General features: G+C 44.2%; 3 protein-coding genes and 2 non-coding genes across 5 annotated transcripts in view; 4 read left to right on the plus strand and 1 right to left on the minus strand.

Moving 5' to 3' along the window:
* PHF20 (PHD finger protein 20) overlaps window positions 1-16,464 on the plus strand; it is a 145,928-nt gene extending 129,464 nt beyond the window's left edge. The window contains exons 15-18 of the mRNA XM_045981224.1: window positions 1-196; window positions 6,292-6,697; window positions 8,410-8,593; window positions 13,916-16,464. Coding sequence (XP_045837180.1) covers window positions 1-196; window positions 6,292-6,697; window positions 8,410-8,593; window positions 13,916-14,058 — 929 coding nt within the window. The 3' untranslated portion in view covers window positions 14,059-16,464. The remainder of the gene's footprint in view (window positions 197-6,291; window positions 6,698-8,409; window positions 8,594-13,915) is intronic.
* On the plus strand, window positions 357-549 carry LOC123927369. Its single transcript, XR_006815448.1, has one exon. It is a non-coding gene; the product is annotated as a U2 spliceosomal RNA (small nuclear RNA).
* LOC123927328 lies at window positions 5,038-5,144 on the plus strand. The gene has a single exon (XR_006815414.1). It is a non-coding gene; the product is annotated as a U6 spliceosomal RNA (small nuclear RNA).
* A 1,047-nt stretch (window positions 16,465-17,511) lies between the features above and the next one.
* On the minus strand, window positions 17,512-18,356 carry SCAND1 (SCAN domain containing 1). Its single transcript, XM_045981746.1, has one exon. The coding sequence runs from the start codon at window positions 18,298-18,300 to the stop codon at window positions 17,767-17,769; it is 534 nt and encodes a 177-aa protein (XP_045837702.1). The 5' UTR covers window positions 18,301-18,356; the 3' UTR covers window positions 17,512-17,766.
* Window positions 18,357-18,373: 17 nt separating this feature from the next.
* On the plus strand, window positions 18,374-19,432 carry LOC123927221 (alpha-2B adrenergic receptor-like). The gene has a single exon (XM_045981747.1). It carries the CDS (start codon window positions 18,506-18,508, stop codon window positions 18,881-18,883), a length of 378 nt encoding a protein of 125 aa, XP_045837703.1. The 5' UTR covers window positions 18,374-18,505; the 3' UTR covers window positions 18,884-19,432.
* Window positions 19,433-24,632: the final 5,200 nt, after the last annotated feature.

Here is a 24,632-nt window from a genome sequence, read left to right on the forward strand (position 1 = left end):
GTCAGAGGCCTGGCTTCAAGTACTGGTATGACAAGGAGTGGTTGAGCAGGGGACATATGCATGGCCTGGCCTTTTTAGAAGAGAACTACTCCCACCAGAATGCTAAGAAGATTGTGGCTACCCACCAGCTTCTTGGAGATGTGCAGAGAGTGATCGAGGTTCTCCATGGCCTTCAACTCAAGATGAGCATCTTGCAGTAAGTGTGGCACCTGCAGCTTTGAGAATGAGGCTGATTCGACATGGTTTGGTGGGGGGCAGTAGGGGGGGGTTGGTGGGCGGGAGGATAAATTTGAGATTGGAAAGCCACAGAACAGTGATAAGACCAATGAGTTTGAGACCTTTACTAAAAATTTTCAGTTACATCTCAGCCTTTTGGCTAAGGTCAGGTGTAGTGTCTGTTCTTAGCAGTTTAATATCTAATATGTCCTCTATCCAAGGACAATACAGTAAATGGATTTTGGAACTAGGAGACGGAATAGGAGCTTGCTCCATCCTCTCCATCCATTGACCTGGTATTGCCGTTCTTCCAGGAAGGGTAAGGGTGTGCCCCCTCAGGGGGGAAAATATGTCAGTCTCACAATAAATATTCTTTTTTTAAAAAAATTCAACTTAGGGTGCCTGGGTGGCTCAGTGGGTTAAAACCTCTGCCTTCGGCTCAGGTCGTGATCCCAGGGTCCTGGGATCGAGCCCCGCATCAGGCTCTCTGCTCAGCAGTGAGCCTGCTTCCTCCTCTCTCTCTGCCTGCCTCTCTGCCTACTTATGATCTCTCTCTGTCAAATAAATAAATAAAATCTTTAAAAAAAAATTCAACCCTATTGAGGTAGAATTTATATATAATTAAGTTTGCTCATTTTACAGGTTCATTGAGTTTTGACGGCTTGCAACCGCCACCATAATCAAAATATGGTGTATGTATTTATAATTAATTTTTTTACTGTTTTAGGGTATAGTTCTGAGTTTTTTATTGTAAAATATGCATAATATAAAATTCATGTTTTATAAATTTAGAGTCTTAACTGTTTTTAATATATAGTACAGTAGTATTAAATAAATTCACCTTGTTGAAACCAATCTCCATAACTCTTCCTCTTACAAAATTATAACTCTGTATGTGTTAAACAACTTCTCTCCACTTTGCCTCCTCCCCCACCCCTGGCGACCACCATTCTACTTCGTGTTTCTCTGAATCTGACTACTCTAGATACCTCATATAAATGGGATCCCACAGTATTTGTCTTTTTTGTGACTAGCTCATTTCACTTAGCATGGTGTCTTCAAAAATTCATCTATATTATAGTCTGTATCAGAATTTTCTTCCTTTTTAGGGCTGAATAATATTCCATTGTAGGTAATGTTGGATTTTGTTTATCCATTCATCCTTAACACCCTTGACAGGTAAACAATTGAAAGCTGCTGGGAGAGATAATATTGGCAGGCCTGCTGTCCAGCATAGTGGTTGCTCAGTAAGTCTTTCTCTTCATGGTTTGCTCATGCAAAGTTTTAAGTGTTCTGGAACTGGACTTTTGGCTTTTAGGGACTTGAAGTTTGAGGAGTGAAATTGAGTGTGAATTCTGGCTTCTGTGGTTACATTCTATGTGTCAAGATGACCCAAATTCCTGTAAGCTCTGAGAAAGACATGTAGCTCTTATTGGGGTCCCTTGTCTTTCATAACGTACCCCCACTTTACCAAATAGTGATCTGGGACCTTGCATGAGGCAGCTGCTCTCCCATGATTTCCATTGGTAGAGTCAGGTCTAGAATTCCAGGCCTGGGTCCTGTCAAGTACTTGGCCTAACCTTTCTAACTTCCTCTCAGTGGTTCCATGCATTTTCTTCTGATATCAGCACAGCCTGTGTCAGAGACAGCTTCTTTTATGTAAACATTTCTCAGGTTCTCCCATGGATTTGCTCATAGGGGGCCATCTTAGTTAAGGCATCAACAATGACAGACTCATGCCATAAATGAGTTAGTCATGACAGGCTCCTCAACAAGATTTCCTTTGTGCAAGTTAGTCCTGGAGGACCCTCAGCCTCAGACAGTGTCAGAGCCCTGGGATGGAAGAACAGGGATCTGCCTGCCCCCGTATTCTGGTGCAGAAGCGTGCTGGCTTCAAGAACTGGCACAACAAGGAGTGGTTGAGCAAGGGCACATTCAGACATGGTATATATTGGTTTGGGTAAAAGCTAAGGTGCTATAACAAAGACCAAAAAACAAAGGCTGAAACAAAGTGGAATCTTCTTTGTCACATAATGAATGGTCCATGGGTAGTCAGGGCTCCAGGCCAGGTAAGTGGCCTTTTTCTAGGATGCTGTCTGTGGACCTGGGGACTTGGGTTCCTTCTCTCTTATTGCGCTGGCATTCCATTGGGGCATTCTCATCCGCATGATCAAAACGGCCTCACCAACACCTCAGCTGTTCTAGCCCCTGGGTCAGGGGAAAGAGGGGAGAGCAGGCAGCTTTTTTCACAGACGCACCTAACAGCAGGGAAGGCTAGCCATATGATCTGTTTGAACCCAGGAGGGAGGATCGAGGTGGGTATAAGAGAAGGGGAAAATAGTTGCTGGGGAAAGTTAGCTGTCACTGTGACACTATCTGTTGAGATGAACCGAATCAAGTGACGGCCCTGGGTAAGATATTAGACATAAGCTGGGGGCACCTGGGTGGCTCATTCAGTTAAGTGTCTGACTCCTGATTTTGGCTCAGGTCATGATCTCAGGATTGTGAGATTGAGCCCCTCGTTGGGCTCTGTGCTCAGTGATGAGTCTGCTTGAGATTCTCTCTCTCTCTGCCTTCTCCCCCCACACTCATATGTGCTCTCTTTCTCTCTCTAAAATAAATCTTTAAAAAAAAATAATGGCAGGGCACCTGGGTGGCTCAATTTTTAGGCGTATGCCTTCAGCTCAGGTTATGATCCCAGGGTCCTGGGATCGAGCCCTGCATCGGGCTCCCTGCTCCTCGGGAGGCCTGCTTCTCCCTCTCCCACTACTCTGCTTGTATTCTCTCTCTCACTGTGCCTCTCTCTGTCAAATAAATAAGTAAAATCTTGGGGCGCCTGGGTGGCTCAGTAGGTTAAAGCCTCTGCCTTCAGCTCAGGTCATGATCCCAGGGTACTGGGATCAGGCCCCGCATTGAGCTCTCTGTTTAGCGGGGAGCCTGCTTCTTCCTCTCTCTCTCTGCCTGCTTCTCTGCCTACTTGTGATCTCTCTCTGTCAAATAAATAAATAAAATCTTTAAAATAAATAAATAAATAAGTAAAATCTTAAAAAAAAAAGGCAGAGACAGGCTTTTCCCTCACATTTTATAAAATCAGAAAACTTTACCCCATACATACCAAATTAATTTCTTAATGAGATGTCAGAAATTGAGGCGGGTAGAGGGTGGTCCGTGTGAGGGCCTGGAAAAACGTCAGTGAGGCTTAAGATTGTAAACTGCGCTATATTTCTTTTCATTTGAGGATTCAACCAGTTGGTGTTTCTTCTTACTGAAATGCCAGTGCTCCTGGCCCTATCCCATATTCTGGAACCTTGTCCCTTCTGAATCCCCATTTAGATCCTTTGTCTTTATGACAGTGACTTTGTACTGGAATTAAATCTGACTTCCGTCAGTTCAGCAGAGGGCATAGAGAGATCTTGTTCATCATTATATGTGGAGAAAAGATTCTGGGCAGTGGCGGGGACGGGTGGAGGATGGTGGTGGTGCCAGTATGTCTGTGTTCACATGGGTAGTCTCTGCTATCACAAATTCTGGGTCGTCATTCTCAGAAATACTGTTCCTGAGTGGCCTGGTGGGTTTAGGCAAACAACAATAAAACTGGGAATAACTTCAGAGTGTCTATTGTCATTTAAAAAGTAACATGCATATCTGTACATTCCTTCTTTATGATTGGCAGGGTATACAAAGAAAGTCCATGATGTTATATTTGTATGGAGTAGTAGCTGGGGCTTCAGGTCTTACCTGGAAGGGCAAAAATTCTAGGAAGGGGAAAGCAAAGACTTGTGATTTTCATGCAAGAGAATGTCCATACTGTGGGTTATGTGCTCCAGTTAACAAATTTCAGACTACACAATAAACCTGAAAATTAATAATGACTCTCATTTCTTCTGATGCAGTTGCGATTTCAGAGGTGTGTCTGGAATCTTGGTTTCCTAGTACAGGCTGTGATACCCTGCTGGCAGTGGTCTAGGGACCTAGACTGCCTTGATACTCACGGTTTCCTGTCTTTCTCCAGTGGATGAGGGGTGTTGGTGGTTGGAGAGGGAGAGCTGAGGATGCTTGTAGCCCTTGGGAGCAGAATTTTAGATTCGGTAGGATCACTCCATGCTTTCATATGTATGGCCTATTCCATTTGTGCAGGAAGGCTTCAGTCAAGTGTGTGTGGAGAGGTATCCGTAGATGGGAGTTGCTGGTGAGTTAAGCTGTGCTTTCCTGCTGATCTGCTTTCAGTGCTTTTCAGCTGGGGGCTGAGAAGGTACGATTGACTATATGGTGGGGCGATTCTTCTTTAGCCCAATCATGTGTGATTATTCCAAGCATTATAGGATGTTAGGCATCCTTGGATTCGGTGAGCTAAATGCCAATAGTACCTGTCAGTCGTTGTGGAAGTTAGAAAGGTCACTACACATTTTTGCCCATCTCTGAACCAAATGTGGGTAGCACCTGTCTGTTTATTTCCAAATGCTCTCTAGAGGGCAGTGCCCTCCCAGCTAGGAACTCTGGTAACTACTGATGAGCCTTACTCGAGAAACCCACTGTTTTTTTTTTTTTTTTTTTCTTCCCTTGCTCCCTTTTTCTTTCTTTTCATTTAATGATCAAAGATAATAGTGGAAGTTTTGGGTAGTAAAAAAGAGTTAAAAGGTGAAGTTTATCTAGAGTAGTGGTTTTTAAACTTAATAAAGTGTATATTCCACAGTAAGAAATAAAAAGTTTTATGTTACATATATAAAACAAATTAAAATTTCACAGAATACCTACTGTTACTTAGAATGGTACATTATGATATTTTTCTGTTCCGTTTCCCTTTTTCTACGAGTGATTATGCTGCTCACTTTGGCAGCACATAGACTAACATTGGAACGATATAGAGAAGGTTAGCATGGTTCTTGTGCAAGGATGACACGCAGATTCATGGAGCATTACAATTGGTTATGATCCAGTAGATTAATTTAATAATCCTCTATTGGGTCAAAACTCAAACAGTGGGGTGCCTGGGTGGCTCAGTGGGTTAAAGCCTCTGACTTTGGCTCAGGTCATGATCTCAGGGTCCTGGGATCGAGCCCTGCATCAGGCTCTCTGCTCAGCAGGGAGCCTGCTTCCCCCTCTCTCTCTGCCCACTTGTGATCTCTGTCTGTCAAATAAATAAATAAAATCTTTAAAAAAAAACCCCACAAAACTCAAACAGTGAATGATTGTGGGAGACTAAAGTGCTAACATGGAGTTTTATGTGCACATAAAGGCAGAGCTTTTAACAGGTTCTAAAGGAAAGGAGTTTGTAGCTCAGAAAAGGATTAGAATCCCTGTTCTTTAATAACGAAGTTTTCTCCTTGGAATGGTGAGAGTAAAAGATTTTAGAAGAATTTTAAAAAACTTATTAATGGCTTATACGTAGATGACTTTGATTCCTGCCCCCTCAACCCATTGTTGTTGCATTTTTAAAAAGATTTTATTCATTAGAGAGAGAGAGAGCCAGCGGGGAGGGGGTTGCAGGGACAAGCACATTCGAAACTGGACTTGATCCCAGGACACCCCGAGGATCATGACCCGAGCTGAAATCAGACACTTAACCGACTTAACTGAGCCATCCAGGTGCCCCATCATTGCATTTTTATAACTGAAAGCTATTGCATGCCAGGATTATCATGCCTGCTTATTAGGTTATTTTTAGCAACTCACTTTGCTGCCAACAAAGTACTTTATTTGAATTAATTCACTTAATCTTTATCAAACTCATTGGCTAATGGCAGACAGATGGTTAGCCCGGTTTTGCAGAGGAGGAAATGGGAATGAGTCTGGCTCAGTGACTCGTTATAGCTGTACTGCTAATCAGTGGCTGAACTGAAATGGAGTCAGGTCTTTGACTCCAAGTCCAATCTCACTCACCATGAGTGTTCACAGTGGGAGCTTGTCTACAGATGGTCTCCTCAGGGACCGTGGATTTATGTTCCCTTTCGCTTGGTAAATGGTGGCTTGTGGCCAGACGGGGAGCTCCTCTTCCTGTTAGGAGAGCGGGAATTGAGACAGCCCTGCACTGGTCCCAGTGCCTCCAAAGCCCTTACGTGTTTGCCCTCCCAACAGAAGCAGGGAGCATCCTGATCTGCAGCTGTGGTGTCAGCCTTGGAAACAGCACTCAGGGGAGGGGAGATCACATTCAAAACACATCCACGTCACTGAAGCCAAGAGCAAAGAGGAAGTCCTGAGCTATAGAACTTTGAACGGGGCGGTGGAGAAGCCCTTGCCCCTGCCCCTGCCCCGGTCTGTGGAGGAGTCCTATATCACCAGCGAGCACTGCTATCAGAAGCCCCGCGCCTATTACCCTGCTGTGGAGCAGAAGCTAGTGGTGGAGACCCGGGGCTCTGCCCTTGACGATGCGGTCAACCCCCTCCGTGAGAACGGTGATGATTCTCTCTCTCCACGTCTGGGCTGGCCTCTAGACCAAGACAGGAGGAGGGGGGATAGTGACTCCAAAACTAGCTCCCTAAAGGTATGTGGCTCACTTGTACTTGTTCTTCATTTAGTGGTTGAGTGCTTGAGCTCCCCTGTTGGGTTCTGTGGAAGACACTTACTATAGAGTTGTACTTACTGTAAAATTGTATTTAAATGTGCTCATCATAGGTGTTTTTTGGTGGGTTAAAATGGGTGTAAAGTCAGGAAAGCCCAATTAAACCAGAGATCATGGTTATAGGAAATGCCAACAAAATGGCAGTCACTGGTGGTTGGGGTGGAGAGGTGGGAAGAAGCGAGGAGAAGTGTTGATTGGTACTTGATAAATGGAAGTTAGGTAGGAAAATGAGTTTTTTTTCTTTAACAGGTTTATGTTGGAATTGCACCTAGCTGCTAATTCTTAGCATGAGCAAAGAATGAGTCAGGTGTTTTGTTAGCCATAAAGTTTCCAATACAATTCTATGATAGCTTCCCTTTGACTTTTAACTTCGTAGCCCTGACATAAGAACAATCCATTTTGTCAGAATATTTGCTGGTTTCATCAACTTTCCCAAGAACAACTCTCATTTTTTTGTTATTCAAATCATGCTCTTCTAGAGCCTCTTTGTGTCATTTCCCTGCCAGTGTTGTCATCTTCAGCTGTTCACTGGGGTCATTCTGTGCTGTCCTCAGTGGGTCTGAGAAACTGGAGAGTTTCTCCACCCTTGTCCTCCTCCTTCTCAAACTTTACCCTGTGGTTGGCATCACCAGCATTAGATATGTTACTGCATATTGCCAAGTGGGACATCCTAGATTATAAGCCCCTCATGGGTAGGCATTGTGCCCTTGCCAGTGTCTAAACAGTGTGGTCAAGGTTGGTGAGGTTGGTCTTGGAGACAGACCTGGTTTCAAGTCTGGGCTTAGCCACTTACCGTGCGATGCTGATCAGGTGACTTCACCTGCTTAGATATGTCCCTTTGCCTCCCTGTGGGAGGGGCCAGTGCCCATGCCCTCTAGTTTTTGTGCAGCGTGTCTGTGAAAAGCTATCAGCACAGAGCTTTGTACAGTCAGCTCTCATAAATATTAGCTTGACTCTGTTTCATTTCAGATGAATGAAGGAAGGAAGGAAGGGTTGAGATCACCAACTGTAGAAAAGGGTTGTGATCCTACAAATGAGGCAGATTTCGTAGAGGCATTTGCCACGTATTAAAAAATCAGAAAATACTGGCCCTAAACAAGTCAGCTAGGGTTAAAAATATCTTTCATTCATGGCATGTTGACCATAGGCCAGCACTGTGTTTTATAAACCTTATCCTTTTTCATCCTCATAAACCTATAAGGTAGGTTTTACTACTTCCATCAGAGGCTCAGAGGAAAAATAACTAATCCAGACTCATACATTCAGCAAAACAAGGAGCTTGGACTTAAAACTAGTTTGCTGACTCCTGCTAAGTAATGTACTAACCCCTGTCTGCCCCCACCCTGCTCTCTTCTGATCTCAGGGCTCTAGAAGCCATTCCATGAGGCCCATTTCAGGCCTGAGACATTGGGCCAGTCACTGGAAAGCAGCAGTGACTCCTGTGCTGCCCTGAGGTGTTTGTGGTTGCTACACCAGGCATACTTCTGCCTGTGTCCAAGACAGGAAGAGAGGGAGATCGAGGTTTGGAATAGTCAAACTGCACCTGAATTTTCAGATGGTTGCGAACACTGGCTGGTTGGAGAAGAGGCTGGGACTGTCTCCACTCAGTAACTTTACTGCCATTGCATTCCTAGGTGAGGGAATATGTCTCCAAAAAGGTCCTACCCGAAGAAGCCCCCACTCGGAAGCTGCTGGACAGAGGCGGAGAGGGGCTGCTGAGCTCCCAGCACCAGTGGCAGTTCAACCTGCTGACTCATGTGGAATCTCTTCAGGACGAAGTCACACACAGGATGGACTCCATTGAGAAGGAACTGGATGGTAGGGCTCCTTCTCTGGCTCTCCACAGATTGCTGTATTCTTGCCTCCTTTCTTTTCAGTCTCATCCACCCCCCATCCTCCGTTTAGATGGGCAAGCCTTACTTTTTGCATTTGTCAGGCACTTCTAAGGTCTGTGTGAAGTCAGGAGTCCTCCCTCACTTACCTAGTGCCTTGTGCAAAGCAGAGTGCAGAAGTGTAACTAGACTCTGCCTATAGGCAGTGTGTGACCTGAGCTGTGGGGAATTTCAACTTTGACTTAATAGGGTTTTTTGGATGTCTTTGAGGATGAATCTGAAGAAAGCCTTTTGTAAAATCCAAACCGCTGAAGGCTTCTCTTCTTTATCAATAGAGATTTAAGAACTTGACTGAATCATTTGGGTAACCCTGGGTGTTTCTCCCAGGTGTTAGTGGTAACAGGTGGGCCTGATAAACATGGTCAAGTTCAGTCTCCTCTTTGATCCCTGGGAAGTTGCCAGTTTGATTTTTTTTTTAATATTTTATTTATTTATTTGACACAGAGAGAGGTCACAAGTAGGCAGAGAGGCAGGCAGAGAGAGGGAGAAACAGGCTCCCTACTGAGCAGAGAGCCCGAAGGCAGAGGCTTAAACCACTGAGCCACCCAGGCGCCCCGCCAGTTTAATTTTTGAAGACAGAATTCCTTCTTGATTTTTCACTTATTTCTTAATTTTTTGTTTCCATTCTTAAAGTGGAGCCAAATTGAAAAGTAAATATTCCATTTGAGGAGTCTGAGTATAGTCCGGCTACCATTACTGTAATTGGAGATGTAAAGCTACTTGCATGAAATAACTCAGAAAGATGCCATACGTTACACAAGCTAGAGTCATGAGGTGTGGCCAGGGCACATGTATGGCCGAGGCCCTGCCAAAGGCGATGTATGGCAAGGGAAGTGATAACAGAAAGGCTTCCTGAAGCCCTGGGTCTGAAGCCGAACCCTGAGAAAAGTGAGGTTCTCTTAGGAAGAGGTTGTTACTCAGTAGGTGATAAAAGGACTGGCTTGACTGAAGGAAAGGGTTGTCCTGTTGGAGAAAAGTGAGAGAAAGACCTCCATGCTCTCATGCTCCTGTCCTGCCCTTCAGGCACACCTGAGGAACTGGGAATGGGAGACTAATTCGGGGTTCATTCTGAAGACACTTCTGGAAGGGGGAGTGTTTTTCTCTCTTTTAGGAATAAAAGGTTTCCTTGGGCTCCTTAGAATGGTAACTGATTCCATTGTTTGAAAACCCTGCTATTCCTTAGCTGAAAAGAGAACGGAATGACAGACCAGAAATGATGGATTTTGAGAGAATGGCAGTAGGAGTGAGTGGCTTTGGGTCTCTGAGAGCTTAGCACTGTGGAAACAGGGAGAATATTCTGTGTTGCCAAAGGATCCTGCCCTTAGCGGAGAGATCAGTGTTTCCCCACTTCTTACTGACTTGCCACTCTCATTCAGTCTCATGGCCAGTGTGGTGAGGAGGATAAGTCCAGGCTCCCTTCTCTGCCTGGACTTCCTTGGGCCTCTTATGTGTCCTGCTGACCTGGGGTCACATACTCTGTTCGTGTTCTAATATTCCAGGCCCTAAAGTGTGAAAATGAATTACAAATCTCAAAGATTTTATTCAGATAAAGACTTTTCCACTGTATTTAGTTAAGATTTATTGGAATCCCATTTCATGTCAACTATTGTAGGGAGTGAACTCTTGATTTCATCCAGATACCATTAAGATAAACTGAACTTTTTTTTTTTTAAAGATTTTATTTATTTATTTGGCAGAGAGAGATCACAAGTTGGCAGAGAGGTAGGCAGAGAGAGAGAGAGGGAAGCAGGCTCCCTGCTGAGCAGAGAGCCTGATGCGGAACTCGATCCCAGGACCCTGAGATCATGACCTGAGCCGAAGGCAGCGACTTAACCCACTGAGCCACCCAGGCGCCCTGAACTTTTTTTTTTTTTAAAGATTTTATTTATTTATTTATTTGACAGAGAGAGAGAGAGGTCACATATAGGCAGAGAGGCAGGCAAAGAGAGAGGGGAAGCAGGCTCCCTGCTAAGCAGAGTGCCTGATGCAGGGCTCGATCCCAGGACCCTGAGATCATGACCTGAGCTGAAGGCAGAAGCTTAACCCACTGAGCCACCTAGACGCCCCTAAACTGAACTTTTATAAGAATTTGGATATATAGTATTCCTTTTAAGAAATAGCCTAGTTAAAAAAAAAAAAGAAAGAAAAGAAATAGCCTAGTAAACTATTCTATTGACTGATTTATATTTTAAGTTATTTTAATATTAACCATAATTTAATTATATAGTTGTATAAACAGTTGTCAAAATAAAAGAGAAAGTTTTTTTAAAGAAATTTTTTAAAGATTTTGTCAGAGAGAAAGCTCAGAAATGGGGAGCAGTAGGCAGTGGGAGAAGCAGGCTCCTCATTGAGCAGGGAGCCCAACGAGGGACTCAATCCCAGGACCCCAGGATCATGACCTGAGCCAAAGGTAGACACTCAACAAACTGAGCCACCTAGGCATCCAAGACAAAAGATTTTTTTTTTAAGATTTTATTTATTTTATTTGACAGACAGAGATCATAAGTAGGCAGAGGCAGGCAGAGAGAAAGGAAGGGAAGCAGGCTCTCCACCGAGCAGAGAGCCTGGCCAACCAAAGAGCCCGATGCGGGGCTAGATTCCAGGACCCTGGGTTCACGACCCGAGCCAAAGGCAGAGGCTTTAACCCACTGAGCCACCCAGGCACCCCGAGACAAAAGATTTTTAATGACCATGAAAATACTGAATCTTTTACTTATTTTTTTTTTAAGATTTTATTTATTTATTTGACAGACAGAGATCACAAATAGGCAGAGAGAGAGAGGCTCCCTACTGAGCAGAGAGCCCAATGTGGGGCTTGATCCCAGGACCCTGAGATCACTACCTTAGCCAAAGGCAGAGGCCTAACCCACTGAGCCACCCAAGTGCCCTAGTTCCACATTTTGTCACTGCCTCTGTTCAGTGCCTGCTATGTTTCAGGCACAATTGAGTGTTAGGGATATAATGGTAATAACCAAGGCAGAGCTGGCTTCTGCCATTATGGAATTTGATCTTGAGGTAGAAACAGGTATTAATTGAATTATCCCATTATATATAGTTACAAGCCATGGTAGGTGCTCCAAAGGAGGAAAGCATATTATCACATAGCATCCTTAATATAACATAGCAACTAGATTCAGGGTGTAGAGTAGGGAAGGCTTTCCTGGGAAGTAACTTACAGGAACAAAGGATTTTAAAAGGTGGGAAGGAAGGCTGAGGGCTGGATCTGAGGACGGGAAAGGATTATGTGTCAGGCTTTAAGCTTTTTGAGAAACAGGCACTGGGTGGGTCTTCGTCTTTTTGCACCTTCAGCTCAAGGGTCCAGAAGGTACCTAGTACAGGTTGGTTTATCAACTGGAAAGGCTATAGGCAGGCTGGGGTGAGCACAGGCCTTCCTGGAGGGGCTGGCTCTTGTCAAAAGATGCAGTGTTCCAAAATGGCCTCTCCCCAAATGCCAGAGCTTCAGGGAGTGGCTTGAGGAAGAAAAACATCGTCTATAGAGAAATCCCTGCTCTCAGCGATAAGGCAGTTTTATAGATATTGAACCAATATAATCAAGGATATTAATACCTGGACATCTTAACATTAAATACTTAGAAAATAAAGTCAGAGAATTTAGTGCTACTGATGATAGGAATATGAAACAAATCAGAGTATACAGTGACAAAAACAGACCTTTTAAAGTCCTTTAGATTCTCATTTTTCTTTTTTTTTTTTTTAAGATTTTTTTTTAATTTTTTGTCAGAGAGAGATAGTCAGAGCACACAAGCAGGCAGAGTTGGAGGGAGAAGCAGGCTCCCTACTGAGGAAGGAGCCCGATTTGGGACTCAATCCCAGGACCCTGGGATCATGACCTGAGCCGAAGGCAGCGACTTAACCGACTGAGCCACCTAGGCATCCCTAGATTCTCATTTTTCTTAATAGGAGTCTAAAACACCAGGACCTTTGATTTCCAGCAAGGGAAAACCTTATAAAGACTGGGGAGTGGGCACCTGGGTGACTCAATTGGTTGAGCATCTGCTTTCAGCTTGGGTCATGATCCCAGAATCCTGGGATTGAGTCCTTTGTTGGGCTTCAAGCCTGAAAGGGAGTCAGCTTCTCTCTCTCCCGGTGCTCCTCCTCCCTTCCCTGCTTGTGCTCTCTCTCACAAATAAATAAAAATATTGAAAGAAAGGAAGGAGGAGAGAGAGAGAAAGAGGAAGGAAGAGAGGGAGGAAAGGGAGGGAGGGGAAAAAGGAAGGGAGGGAGGGAGAAAGGAAGGAAGGAAGAATTTAAAAAAAAAAGGCTGGGGAGTAACACTGAGGAAGGTGGATTCTTCAAAGCCTTCTATGTTCTTTTCTTTTTTTTTTAAAGCGGGGCTCAATCCCAGGATCCTGGGATCATGACCTGAGCCAAAGGCAGAGGCTTTAACCCACTGAGCCACCCAGGCGCCTCTCTTCAAAGCCTTCTAGACCATAGAGCTGCACTAATGCAGTAGTTAGTAGCTGTATGTGGCTTTTTTTTTTCCCCTTAAGATTTTACTTATTTGGGGCGCCTGGGTGGCTCAGTGGGTTGGGGCCTCTGCCTTCGGCTCAGGTCATGATCCCAGGATCCTGGGATCGAGCCCCGCATCGGGCTCTCTGCTTAGCTGGGAGCCTGCTTCCTCCTCCTCTCTCTCTCTGCCTGCGTCTCTGCCTACTTGTAATCTCTATCTGTCAAATAAATAAATCTTTAAAAAAAAAAAAAAGATTTTACTTATTTATTTGAGAGAGAGAGTACACATAAGCAGGGGGAGCTGCAAGCACAGGCTGCCTGCTGAGCAGGGAGCTCAACGTGTGACCTGACCCCAGGACCCCAGGATCATGACCTGAGCCGAAGGCAGATGCTTAACCCACTGAGCCACCCAAGTGCCCCAATGTGTGGCTCTTTAAAGAATTAAAATTGAATAAAGTTTTAATTCAGTGCCTTAGTCATACCAGCTACGTTTTAAGTGCTCAGTTAGCTACATGTGGCTAGTGGCTACTGTGTAGACAACACAGACATAGACCATTTCCACTGCAGAAAGTTCTGTTGGACTGTGCTCCTCGAAAGTATCTGAGCTTTGTCCTACGGGTAATACTTTGTAGAGAGGGTGATGAGTCAGTACCAGCTGAGTGGCCTTCCCGCTTTGCCCCTTGTGGGGATAGATGGGGAGAAGATGCTGAAATTCTTGCTGCTGTTCTCATAGATGAAGTGTTAGGAGCTCACTGGGTCGTCTCTCTTCTGTCTGCAGTGTTGGAGAGCTGGCTGGACTACACTGGGGAATTGGAGCCCCCGGAGCCACTGGCAAGGCTTCCGCAGCTCAAGCATTGCATCAAGCAGCTGCTGATGGACCTGGGCAAGGTGCAGCAGATTGCACTCTGCTGTTCAACATGAAACTGGGCACCCAGAACGAGTGGGGGCACAATCCTGGGGCACCTGCAGGAGGAGCTTTGCATATTTAAATAAATAAACCTAGCATGCCGAATGCACGTGACACCGACTGACTTCAGGGATCTGGGCAGGGGGTGTGATGGACATTGGACAAAGGGGCCATTTTGGCTGCTGGAGGGCAGGGCACTCTGATCTTGAAGCCTACCAAGAAGGTAACAAATAGACTCTTAGGATTCCTTTCTTCTGTGCACATCGTTGAATGGAGAGTGAGTCTTTCTGCACAAACTTCACTTGAAAATTGTGCCACCGATAAATGGAATGAGAGCCAAAAAAGTTTAGTCGGAAACAGTTGTAAATTCAACTTGCAGCTTATTTAATTGACTTTTTTTGTCAGGGTGGGGCACATGCCAAGCCTTCTTGTTTCTGCCTGGCATGGATTTAGGTAGCAGGCATCATTTTCATTTTTCCAGCTTCTTGAGAATGTCGTGACTTCACATTCGGTGGAGGTTGGGAAGGAGTGGAGGCCTTGGCTACCCTGCCTTCTCCTTAGGACTCTTCACTTTTCTCACCACCCGTCTTGCATGACTTCATGGTACCGGGGACAAGTTTTGTATGCTTTTACCCCAGAGTTGGCTGGGTTGTGTTTTTGTAGCAGAGCCCATACAGCCTGTGGAGGAATTAGAATCTCACTGTAATAAGAATCTAGGAGGAATTCCAAACTGAAGCAGGCAGGGTCTGGAACCCAAAGGACAGCGTTTTCTACCCACTTCTTAATATTGACAGCTTCCTGGTTCTATTTAACGTCCAAAAAAACGTTTCCCCAAATTTTGAACTCTTTCACTGTAAAGATTTGTTACAAAGAATGTGGTTTGGAGAATTACCTTATTTTATATTGTTGTAAACGAACTTCAGATTCTACATGTGCCGCTTTTCTCCTTCCAGAACGTGTATGTTCAGTAGTTGGCATTTTCAGAATTGTTTTAAAATACTTTAACACTTTAGATTTCCTGTTTGTATTATTTTGTGAGGTCAAGGTGATTATGCTGCTTAAGGTCCAGGTACCATTTGTACCTTTTAAGATAACATTTGTTACTCTTGCAGGTTACGGTTCCATGTGTAATTGCTATATTGTTTTGTTTTACTTTGCTAGACAAAGTTAAAGAAAATGTTCCATGCTTTGAGGAGTGACCCGTTTCACCATTTAGTTTTCTTATCACTAAAGGCAAAAATCAAAGCACAGTTGTCCATTAACACTCACAAGTTAATTATGGGTTTATGGATCTGTAATGTTATATGCTGCAAATATTTACTATGTAAACGTGAAGTAGCCAATATCTCTATAGCAATGACAGTATCTCCAGCGACCTTTGGAATGATTAGGCCTTGAAGGCACACAGGTCATTGTGGTCTTGAAAGCCTCTGTACCAAAATCTGTTTCAGGGAATGCTCTGTCCAGTGATTTCTTCACCATTTGATATAAAATGAGTTTAGGACCAGCTGACCTGCTGTACCTTATCCATCAGAGGGAGGCCATGTAGCTTTGACATCTGTAGTAAAGCTGACACGATTCCCCTCCACAAGGCTCTTTCCCATTGCTAACGTTGGCATTTCTGGTGTGGGAAGAAACGTCCAAGGAATATGCATGGCATCTACGTTTTGCGCAATTTATCAGACGGTCACTTTAATAAGATTGTCTGAAAAGGGATGAAACGGGATGATTTTTTGTAGCCACAGCTGTGAGGAATGATGACTGTTGTATTACTAGATTACTGATTTTTCTTTTCTCAGATACATTTGAGCATCACATCTGGGGAAGCTACAACTTTAAGGGAGTCCATGTCATGTCTTTCTCAAAGATGGAAGCAGAAACTGAATTACCCTAATCCTGCCAAGTGGCCATTATTGGGTTTGTTGTTTATAAAGGAATTAATCCCATTTTACTCATTGTGACTTTTGTCCTTAGGGAAGCAGGGATGGCTCCCATTTTCTGATAACCTCAGTGTGCTTCTCTAATTTAAAGCCATGTTGAGGGGCTCCATCCCTAATTCCTGGGTCAGATCGAATTAACCGCAAGTTGGAGCACTGGAAACTTATTTGTAAAGATTACTGTTACCTTATAGATATGTGTACACTACCTAAGTTTTCTTTTGAGGAAAATTATCCACCTATAAAAAATTGCCTTGACAAAAACAGTTCTGGTTTGACTAATCATTTTGTTTCTTTAAATGAGTGTTATGCAAGGTGGACCCTTGATGAGCCAACATTGCACTGTGGATACATAATCTATGTTTACGCCCTATTAGAACAGAAGGCGCTGTATATAGAAATGTTGCTTTGAAGCAATATTTGCAAAACATGCAAACTTCTGTATCTGTATTTGGAAAAAATAAAACAGGTTTTTGTTGCTATGTTTCAATCATGTTTTTATGAAGTTCTGTACCCTATTTTTAATATACACTACATGATTTTCTATAAACATCTTTTAGAGGAAGAGTTTTTACATTGTAAACAGATGTATTTTCTGTAGGAAAGGAGATGCAAGCTCAAGATCCTAAATTCCAAGAATGTATGCAAAATAATTTTGAATTCATCTAAATTTCTTTAATATGAGAAGGCAAAATGTACCCCCCCCCCCCTCTAATCCAGTCTGGCTCCTGCTTTGTGGTGTGAGCTGCAGACTTGTTAGACTTCAGTTGTTGAGAGCAGTGAAGTGAAGATAGGTCTGGCCTTCCTCATATTGAGATGGCACCCATTGCAGTTAGGACCCTTCTGAGACCAATCCAAATTGCCCAGGGACCCCAATTAGTTCCTGGGTGGGCAGAAGACTTACGGAAAAGTAGGCTTTATGATTTCATAACCGAGCCTCCCTATTATTTGCCAAATTCCTTCTTTTTCTAAACAATTACACTTACTTAAAAAACAGAATTAAAGTGAGTGGCTCCAGCCATGTAATCCATTAGTTCACTCCAGTTCTTAAATTCTAGGGGCCTAAAATATGACAAGAAAAGTGAGTTTGGAGGCTTAAACCAGAGCTCACAAGGAGCTCTCCCTAAGGACCTGCACTAAAACACTTCACAAAATAGCCCGCTGGTGTGGGTCTTTTGGGAAGCCGTGCCCAAAGGGCAGATTGGTGTAACAAGTTAGTGGCCCAGTTGGTACAGAGATAGCAAGTTAAGTAAGCACTTAATATAAAGTCCGCTATTTGCCTGCCACAACCACTACCCACTACCTCTTTAAGTAGGAAAGCAAATTCATATGCTACTGAGAGGTAGGAGCAAATACGGAATCCAAGCTGCTAAAACTCTCTTTATGGAAACTGCAACTAAACAAAGGAATACCCAGTGGGGCCCTGTGGAGCAAGCAGGATAAAAATATCCCAGCTGTGGAGGCCTAGGCCTAGCCAACGCGTTAATGATCCCATAAAAAAAAAAAAAAAAACCAACAGAAAATGCCAAGTGAACAGGGAACAAAGGCTTTATTCTCTTGGGCTCCCAACCTGGTTTCGCCATCAGCCAAAAGGAGGTTGGAAGGAGGTAAGCTCGGGAAAATAAACCTACTAAAGGACGAACGAAAGGGACACATCAGACGACTGGCGCTGCCCAAAACTCGTTTTTCATCAGCGCGGAATGGAGAGCCAGGCTCAGGCCGCCAGACTCGATCGTGGCCCCAGTCCAGAGAACGCCCACGCCTGGCCGCCCGCAGCTCCACCGCTCAACCCGTGATGCGCACATCCATGCGGCGGCGAATACGCCGGGCCCGCGCCGCCTCAGGCAGGATGGCGAGCAGCTGCTCCTGCACCAGCATCTCCACGATCTGCTCCTTCGTACGGATGTCGGGTCGAAGCCACTGGCGGGAGAGCTCCCGCAGCTGCCGGAACGCCTCCCGCGGGCCTGCGGCGTCCTGGTAACGGAACTGCCGGAAACGCTGGCGGAACGTCTCCGGGCCGGGTCGGGAGCCGCCAGGGTGTGGAGGGGAGCGAGGAGCAGCTTCGGCGAGCGGCGGGGAGCCCAGGCCTGTGGGCGGCAGCTCCAAGGCCATGGAGGCCGCCGCAGGAGGCGTAGGAATCGCTTCGGGGACCGCGGCGTTGGGGGTGGAGGGTTCAGGGGCAGGCGGTGGGGCCTCAGGGGTCGACGAGGAGCCCGCAGAGTTACACTCCGGGCCTGAGCTTAGGCCGGCTCCTTCTTCCTTCTCTGGCGACAGCGCGAGGTCCCCAGCAACCACCAAGCTCGGCTCAGACGCAGCCATGACTCCAGCCTCTGGACGTCACTCTTTGTCCTGCAACCGTGGGCTCAGCACTGCGTCTGCGCGGGGAGGGGTTTGACGCGTTAAGGACCGAGCTCGCGCTGCCTCCCAGTAGGCGGATGGGGGCGGGCCGACAGCCGGCCAAACTCAACCTCACTCGCAAAGGGCCTGAGGGGGCCGGAAGCGGAAGTCCGCCCTAGCTTCTGCGATGAGCTCGGCGCCAGAGCGCCCGGAAGCCAAGTCCCGGCTCCCGGAAGCAGCGTCCGCTCGCGTTAGCGAGTCCCGTCGGGAGGCGGCTGCGCCTGAGGGGCCGGGGTGGACCTCTTTAAGTGCGTGTTGGTCTACTGTTCGCGATGTCGCCTCCCAGCACCAGTTTGAGGACTCGGAGTCAGAGTCAAAATCGGCGTCCGAGGAGGAGGGGGAGGAAGAGGAGGATGAAGAGCTGGAGGAGGAGGAGCCCAGAGGGGTCTTTACTCACTGTGAGCTCTCCGGCCGGCAGGTGATCTGCACGTCCTGCTGGGTGTGCGCCTCCCCTGACTGGGATGAGGGCGAGCGAATATTTCTCGGGCTGGCGCCCGGCCGGTAGTCGGAGAGGGGACGGCGGGACGGAGGTCGGCACTGGGGAAGGTCCTGACACGTGGAAGTCCTCTTTCCGTTAAAAGAGGAGGGCAGTGGCATTCGCCTTGTTTCGCGGATGACAAAATATAACGTGTGAAGATCCCCAACACACATAGTAAGACTCCCCCTCCCGTGGCACAAGCTATATGCTCAAGAACTGTGTACCATTATATTTTGCGTGTCCTTTGAAACCAAGAGACAGGTGCCTCTCTGGGTTCTGCTTTTAACATTTAAGATTAGACAGTAAATGCCTTGCCCCATAGGCATGGGCCCTTGAAATGTGGCTAGTCGGAATTACGATGTGCTGTGATCTAAAATACACCCAAGATTTAGGACAAAAAAGAGTAAAATAGCTCTATTTTTTATGTCAATGTTAGATTGATAGTATTTTGCATATGTTGGGTCAAATAAAGTGTATTATTAAAATTAACCTGTGTCATTTTACTTTTTAAATGTGGCTGCTAGACAAATTGAAATTATATGTGTGGTTTGCATTGTATTTCTGTTAAGCAGCCCTGTGCTACCGTTTTGGAGTCAGGCAGCCTTGATGGAATCCCCATTTCAGGGATTATTTGCCTTAGGTCAGACTTGTTGAGAGGACTAAATCAGTAAAGCCCTTTAAAGAAAAGGTCTTTTTATATGTTTGCTGTTGCCTTCATTAGGTAAGTTGCTGTCTCTGAGCTGCATTTTTTTTAATCTGTAAAATGTGAAGGTAATACAACTTACCTCATAGAAGTTGTGAGAATTCAGTGAGATGATGCAGATAAAAGCATGTAGCTCTGATAACCCTTAAGTGATATATTGTTTGACAATTGTATTTTGTATCGCCATTTTATGGATGGGGAAACGAAGACCCAGAGAGGGACGGAGGCCTCATATGAAAGGTTTTGTCTGAGCTCTGTGCAGAAGGAGTTGGTGTGTATAACAACTAGCAATACACTAGCAGCCCTGATATAAAACTTGCCTCCCCCATAGGATGTGCTCTCTTGGATGGGTAGAAGTGGATCCTCACAAAACATTTTTCACAGTTTGAAAACCTTGAAAGTCATTGCAATGGATCTTGATTATTTCTTAGTTATTGCCACTCAAAACTGGGAAATTTCACATGCAAATCTGGATTTCCAGCTTTTCTTGAAAAAGTAGGTGTGCTGACTACAATGGTCCCACTTATATTCCTGCAAATCAACAAGTAGCTGGAGGTGAAAATCCTCTGTCCCAGATGGCCTCAATCCTCACCACTCCCCTTTGTCTGTTTGTAAATAGAATGCCGTTTATATTTATTATTTTTTCTTTTAATTTACTATTGCTCTCAGGATGTTGTTTTCCTTAGAGCTGATATTTTTCTTTATTTCCAGAGGTGGAAAAATGGGTCTAGAGTTTGCTATACCAGCTAGTTTCAAACCTTTATTTACTCTGCCTTGCCTCTTGGCATTTTTGATTCACTGCCCTGAGTGAACCAATAGTCCTATTCCCTGGGTGGTAGCAGGCAGTCAGAAACCCAGGTTTAAGGGAGCACATCAAACCTTGCTGCAAGGACGAAGAGTCATGGAAGGGTTCACTGGAGAGGAGAACTTCAAGATGATAATTCAGGAAAAAGGGTAGATCTAGGGGCAATCCAGGTAGAAGGCATTGCCTGTGCCAAGGCACAGAGTGAATGGGAACAAAACTTTGTGGAAACTGCAGACTACATTGAGGGAGTGGCCAGGGTCTGGGAAAGGGATGAAAGCCGAGGTTGGAAGGTCATTTGGAGGTTAAATCATAGACTGTCTAGAATTTCATGTTGAAAAATTTAATCATTCTGTCAGGGAAGGGAATGAACTCTTGTGGTCCATGGAATCACAGAATGTTAGCTCTCTAGTTCATTTCTTGCATCCCAATTAGAATCATGGAGTATTAGAAATGGAGAGATCTTGGAGATCTATTAGAATTGTGGAATGTTAAATGGAAGAGCACATTAACTTTAAATCCAAAAATTAGATGCAGTTATTCTAAACTTTATGGGTGAGCAAATCCCCAGAATCTAAAAAAAAAAAAGGTTAAAATACATCTTCTGAAATTATCCTACATACTTATGCATATGATTTCAGGTGATTTCCAGGTGTCCTTGAACCCACCCACAGGACCCAGGTTAAGTTTAAAATATATTCATATGTATTCCATTCTCCCGAATTTTGCAGGTTGAGAAGTCAGCACAACAAGAGGAAATGGATTGGTCCAAACTAAAATACCTAGTAAGTGGTTCCATGAGGACAGAATTCTTTTCACTTGTAGTCCAATGTTCTTATCATATTAGGCCTTCTCATTAGCGGTAGGTTGGGAGCTCACTTGGGAAGGGATCATAGATCATGTATCTCCTATCACTTAGCTTCCAACACAAGGCCTGATTCCCAGTTGGACTCTTGAGTAAATACTGAATCAAGGAAAAGAGGACAAGTAGTGGGTTTCATCTATGAAAGGGATCACTAACATGATTCCCATACTCTTTTCAGAGACGGGTGTCTTTTAATGGCATATTGTTGGGGGTTGCAGTATAGAAAGAAGCCTGGATACTTTTTTTTTTTTTTTAAGGCTTTTTATTTGGAAAAAATGGCTTCATAGGAAGTTGCAAAAATAGTACAGAGAGGTCTCATGAACACTTCACCCATTCTTCCCCAGTGGTGACATCTTGCACAATCATAGTACCCTATCAATACCAGGAAATTGATGATACAATCTGCAGAGTTTATTCAGAAATGCTTAATTGTGTATATGTATAGGACTATGCAATTTTATCACATGTAGATTCATGCACCTGTGCCACAATCAGTATCTAGAAATGTTTGGTTACTGCTAAGTTCCTGAAACTGAACTAAAGTGAGTTTGAACCTTGGGGAATCACAGATAGAAACTATACCACATAGAGTGCTCTCACAATGTAAACTATGTTTGCAGCAAGTAAGGACATCACGGGTAATAACTTCCAAAGTTGTGACTCTCTGAGCAAGCGTGAATGGATTCCTTTTTTTAGGGTTAGGATGACTAGATAGGAGAGCCTTGTCATCAAGATGGGCACAAAGTCGTGTGTGCACTTTAAGGGAAACATGCCTATACATGCATTGTGTATTATGTAAATGAGGTTTGCTCCTCCTTGAGTGGAGATTTTTGTATTATAATGAGGTAAAGGTAACAGTTGATCACTCCAGGGCCCATTTGCACACGTGTTGGTCAGGGGTTAAGTTTATACTAATCTAGGTGGTCTGGGCCAGTTGTAGCATTTTGTCCAGGCAGTCCTTACTGCTTGAGGGTTTTCAGTTTCCATCACAGGATGCTCTGCCTGTTGGGTCTTTTGCCTGAGTTAAAGAGATAAGCTGGAAAGAAGAGCTTAAAGAAAAATGTGGAACATAGGTTGGTGAGTTCAAGCAGGTAGGCAGCAAAGGTCAGGTCTTGAGGTCTAGTTCTGACAGTCCCTCATGCTACCACTTTATAATTACACCCTTCCCTCTCCCCTGCCCCCATCTCTAGCTGCAGGCAACACTAATCTGTTCTCCATCTCCATAATTTTGTCATTTCAAAAATGTTATATAAATGGTGTCATATAGCGTGTAACCATTTGGGACTGGCTTTCTGCACTTAGAATAATTCCCTGGAGATTCATCTAGCTTGTTTTATATGTTTCATAGTTTATTTATTTTTATTACTGAATAATAAGCCATGGTGTGGATGTACCATGGTTTGCTTAGCCAGTCACTGGTTGAGACTTTTGAGTTATTTCCACTTCGGGGCTATTTCACAATGAAGCTGCTATGAATTCTTTTATCATATAGCCTTAGGTAAGTCAAACCTTTTATGAGCCTGGGGTAGTAACTACCACAAAGAATGGCTCTGAGGAGTCAAAGAGAAAATATGTGTAAAGGAACTGGTACCAGATCTGGTATTATTTAGATGTTCTTTAATTTTGTACATCAATGTTTTATTGTTTTCAGCATACTGAATCTTCATGTATTACATTTATACCTAAGTATTTGATGTTTTTAGTGCTACTAAAATGCTGTTTTAAAATTTTCAGTTTCTAATTGTTCAATAGCATATAAAAATACAATTGATTTTTGTCTAATGACTTGTGTCCTATGGCTTCATTTAACCAAGAAACTCACCCCCATTGGGGCTTTTGTTTTCGTTTTTACTATCCACCCCCCACCCCATTACACTTGCCATTATTTACTTGTAAGAGTCCCAAGTTGTGTTTTATCCAAAGTTTTGGTTACAATGGACAGAGGAGAATGCCTATAGTGGGTTACTGCACTCTTGGTTGCCACTGGAATTCATTATTTTTTCTGATGCCCAAATTACCCTGTATTTGACCAGTAAGAATCCCTTCAGGCTGACTTCTATGTCATTTTTTTTTTAAGGTTTTATTCATTTTTTTGACAGAGATCACAAGTAGGCAGAGAGGCAGGCAGAGAGACAGAGGGAGGGAAGCAGGCTCCCTGATGCAGGGCTCAATACCAGGACCCTGAGATCATGACCTGAGCCGAAGGCAGAGGATTAACCCACTAAGCCACCCAGGTGCCCCTTCTATGTCGTTTTGACACATCCCCATCATTTTTTGAAATTTTCCATACTTTACAGCACATCTTATACCTTCCTTAACCCAGCTCTGTAATCAGCCATTTCCCAAGAAACCCTTGTTCTTTTAGTGGAGAATGGTGTTTAGAAACCAAGATTTGGGGGAGGGGGGGGGAGAAGAAGAAAGAGAGAAAGAGAAAGGAAGAAAAACCAAGATTTGGACACTGGGTTTGTTCATTGCTCTTGGGATAATCGCTGCTCCTAGGCTCCCTCATGAACAGAGTGAGGAAAGGTACCAGGAAAGTTAGTAAAGGAAACCTCAACTACTTGGGAAGGCTTGTAGGGAGAGCTCTCACACAAGGACCTGTGGCCAGTTACCCCAAACAGGAGGAGAGGTACCTTGCATCTCCAACAGGAAGGCATTACTACTTCACTACTCTAGCAGAAGGAAGATATTCTTCTGGCCCAGCAACAAGCCCAGCCAATGGGAAGTGCTGTGGTTCATCCAATGAGAAGCCATCATCTTGAACTCTTACTTTCCTCTAATGACCTTCATGTTTCCTTTGCTAGCAACTTGCTTGTCCCACACTCCTCTCTATGAAAGCTATTTTGCATAACTCTTCAGAGTATCTCTGCTGGCTAGAGTAAGTGTTCCATGATTTATGCATTGTTTGATAAAGCCAATTAGATGTTCAAATTTACTCAGTTGTCATTTTAACTATATATTTATTTCTATATCAGTGTATATATATATTGAAATCCACGTGTTCACACAACATCTTCAACTCAAGTTCAACACCACAGGGTTTATTCTAGTTTTCTCCCTTTCCATACATTTAATTCTCTTTCTCAACAGAGAGAAACTGGCTGTCATGATCTTCTTCTGTTGTTTCCATATCCCATCCTCCTTACCCTGCCCAGTGCTCCATTGCTACCTGCTTGCCAACCACAGCCTCCTTCATCCCCAAGCAGATGCCCACCATGGCTGGTCGCACCTAATGGCTTCTAGACAATCATTTAAGAATGGAGGGGGAAGGGGAACATTGTGTTTTTTGTTTTTTAAACATAAACATTTTGCTAAAATATACAAAAAATTTAGTTTTAACCATCTTTAAGTATATAGTTCAATGGCATTAAGTATATTCACATTGTCCTGTAACCATCACTACCAT

The sequence above is a fragment of the Meles meles genome, chromosome 16 (genome assembly GCF_922984935.1).
Source record: "Meles meles chromosome 16, mMelMel3.1 paternal haplotype, whole genome shotgun sequence".
Classification (NCBI taxonomy): Eukaryota; Metazoa; Chordata; class Mammalia; order Carnivora; family Mustelidae; genus Meles; species Meles meles.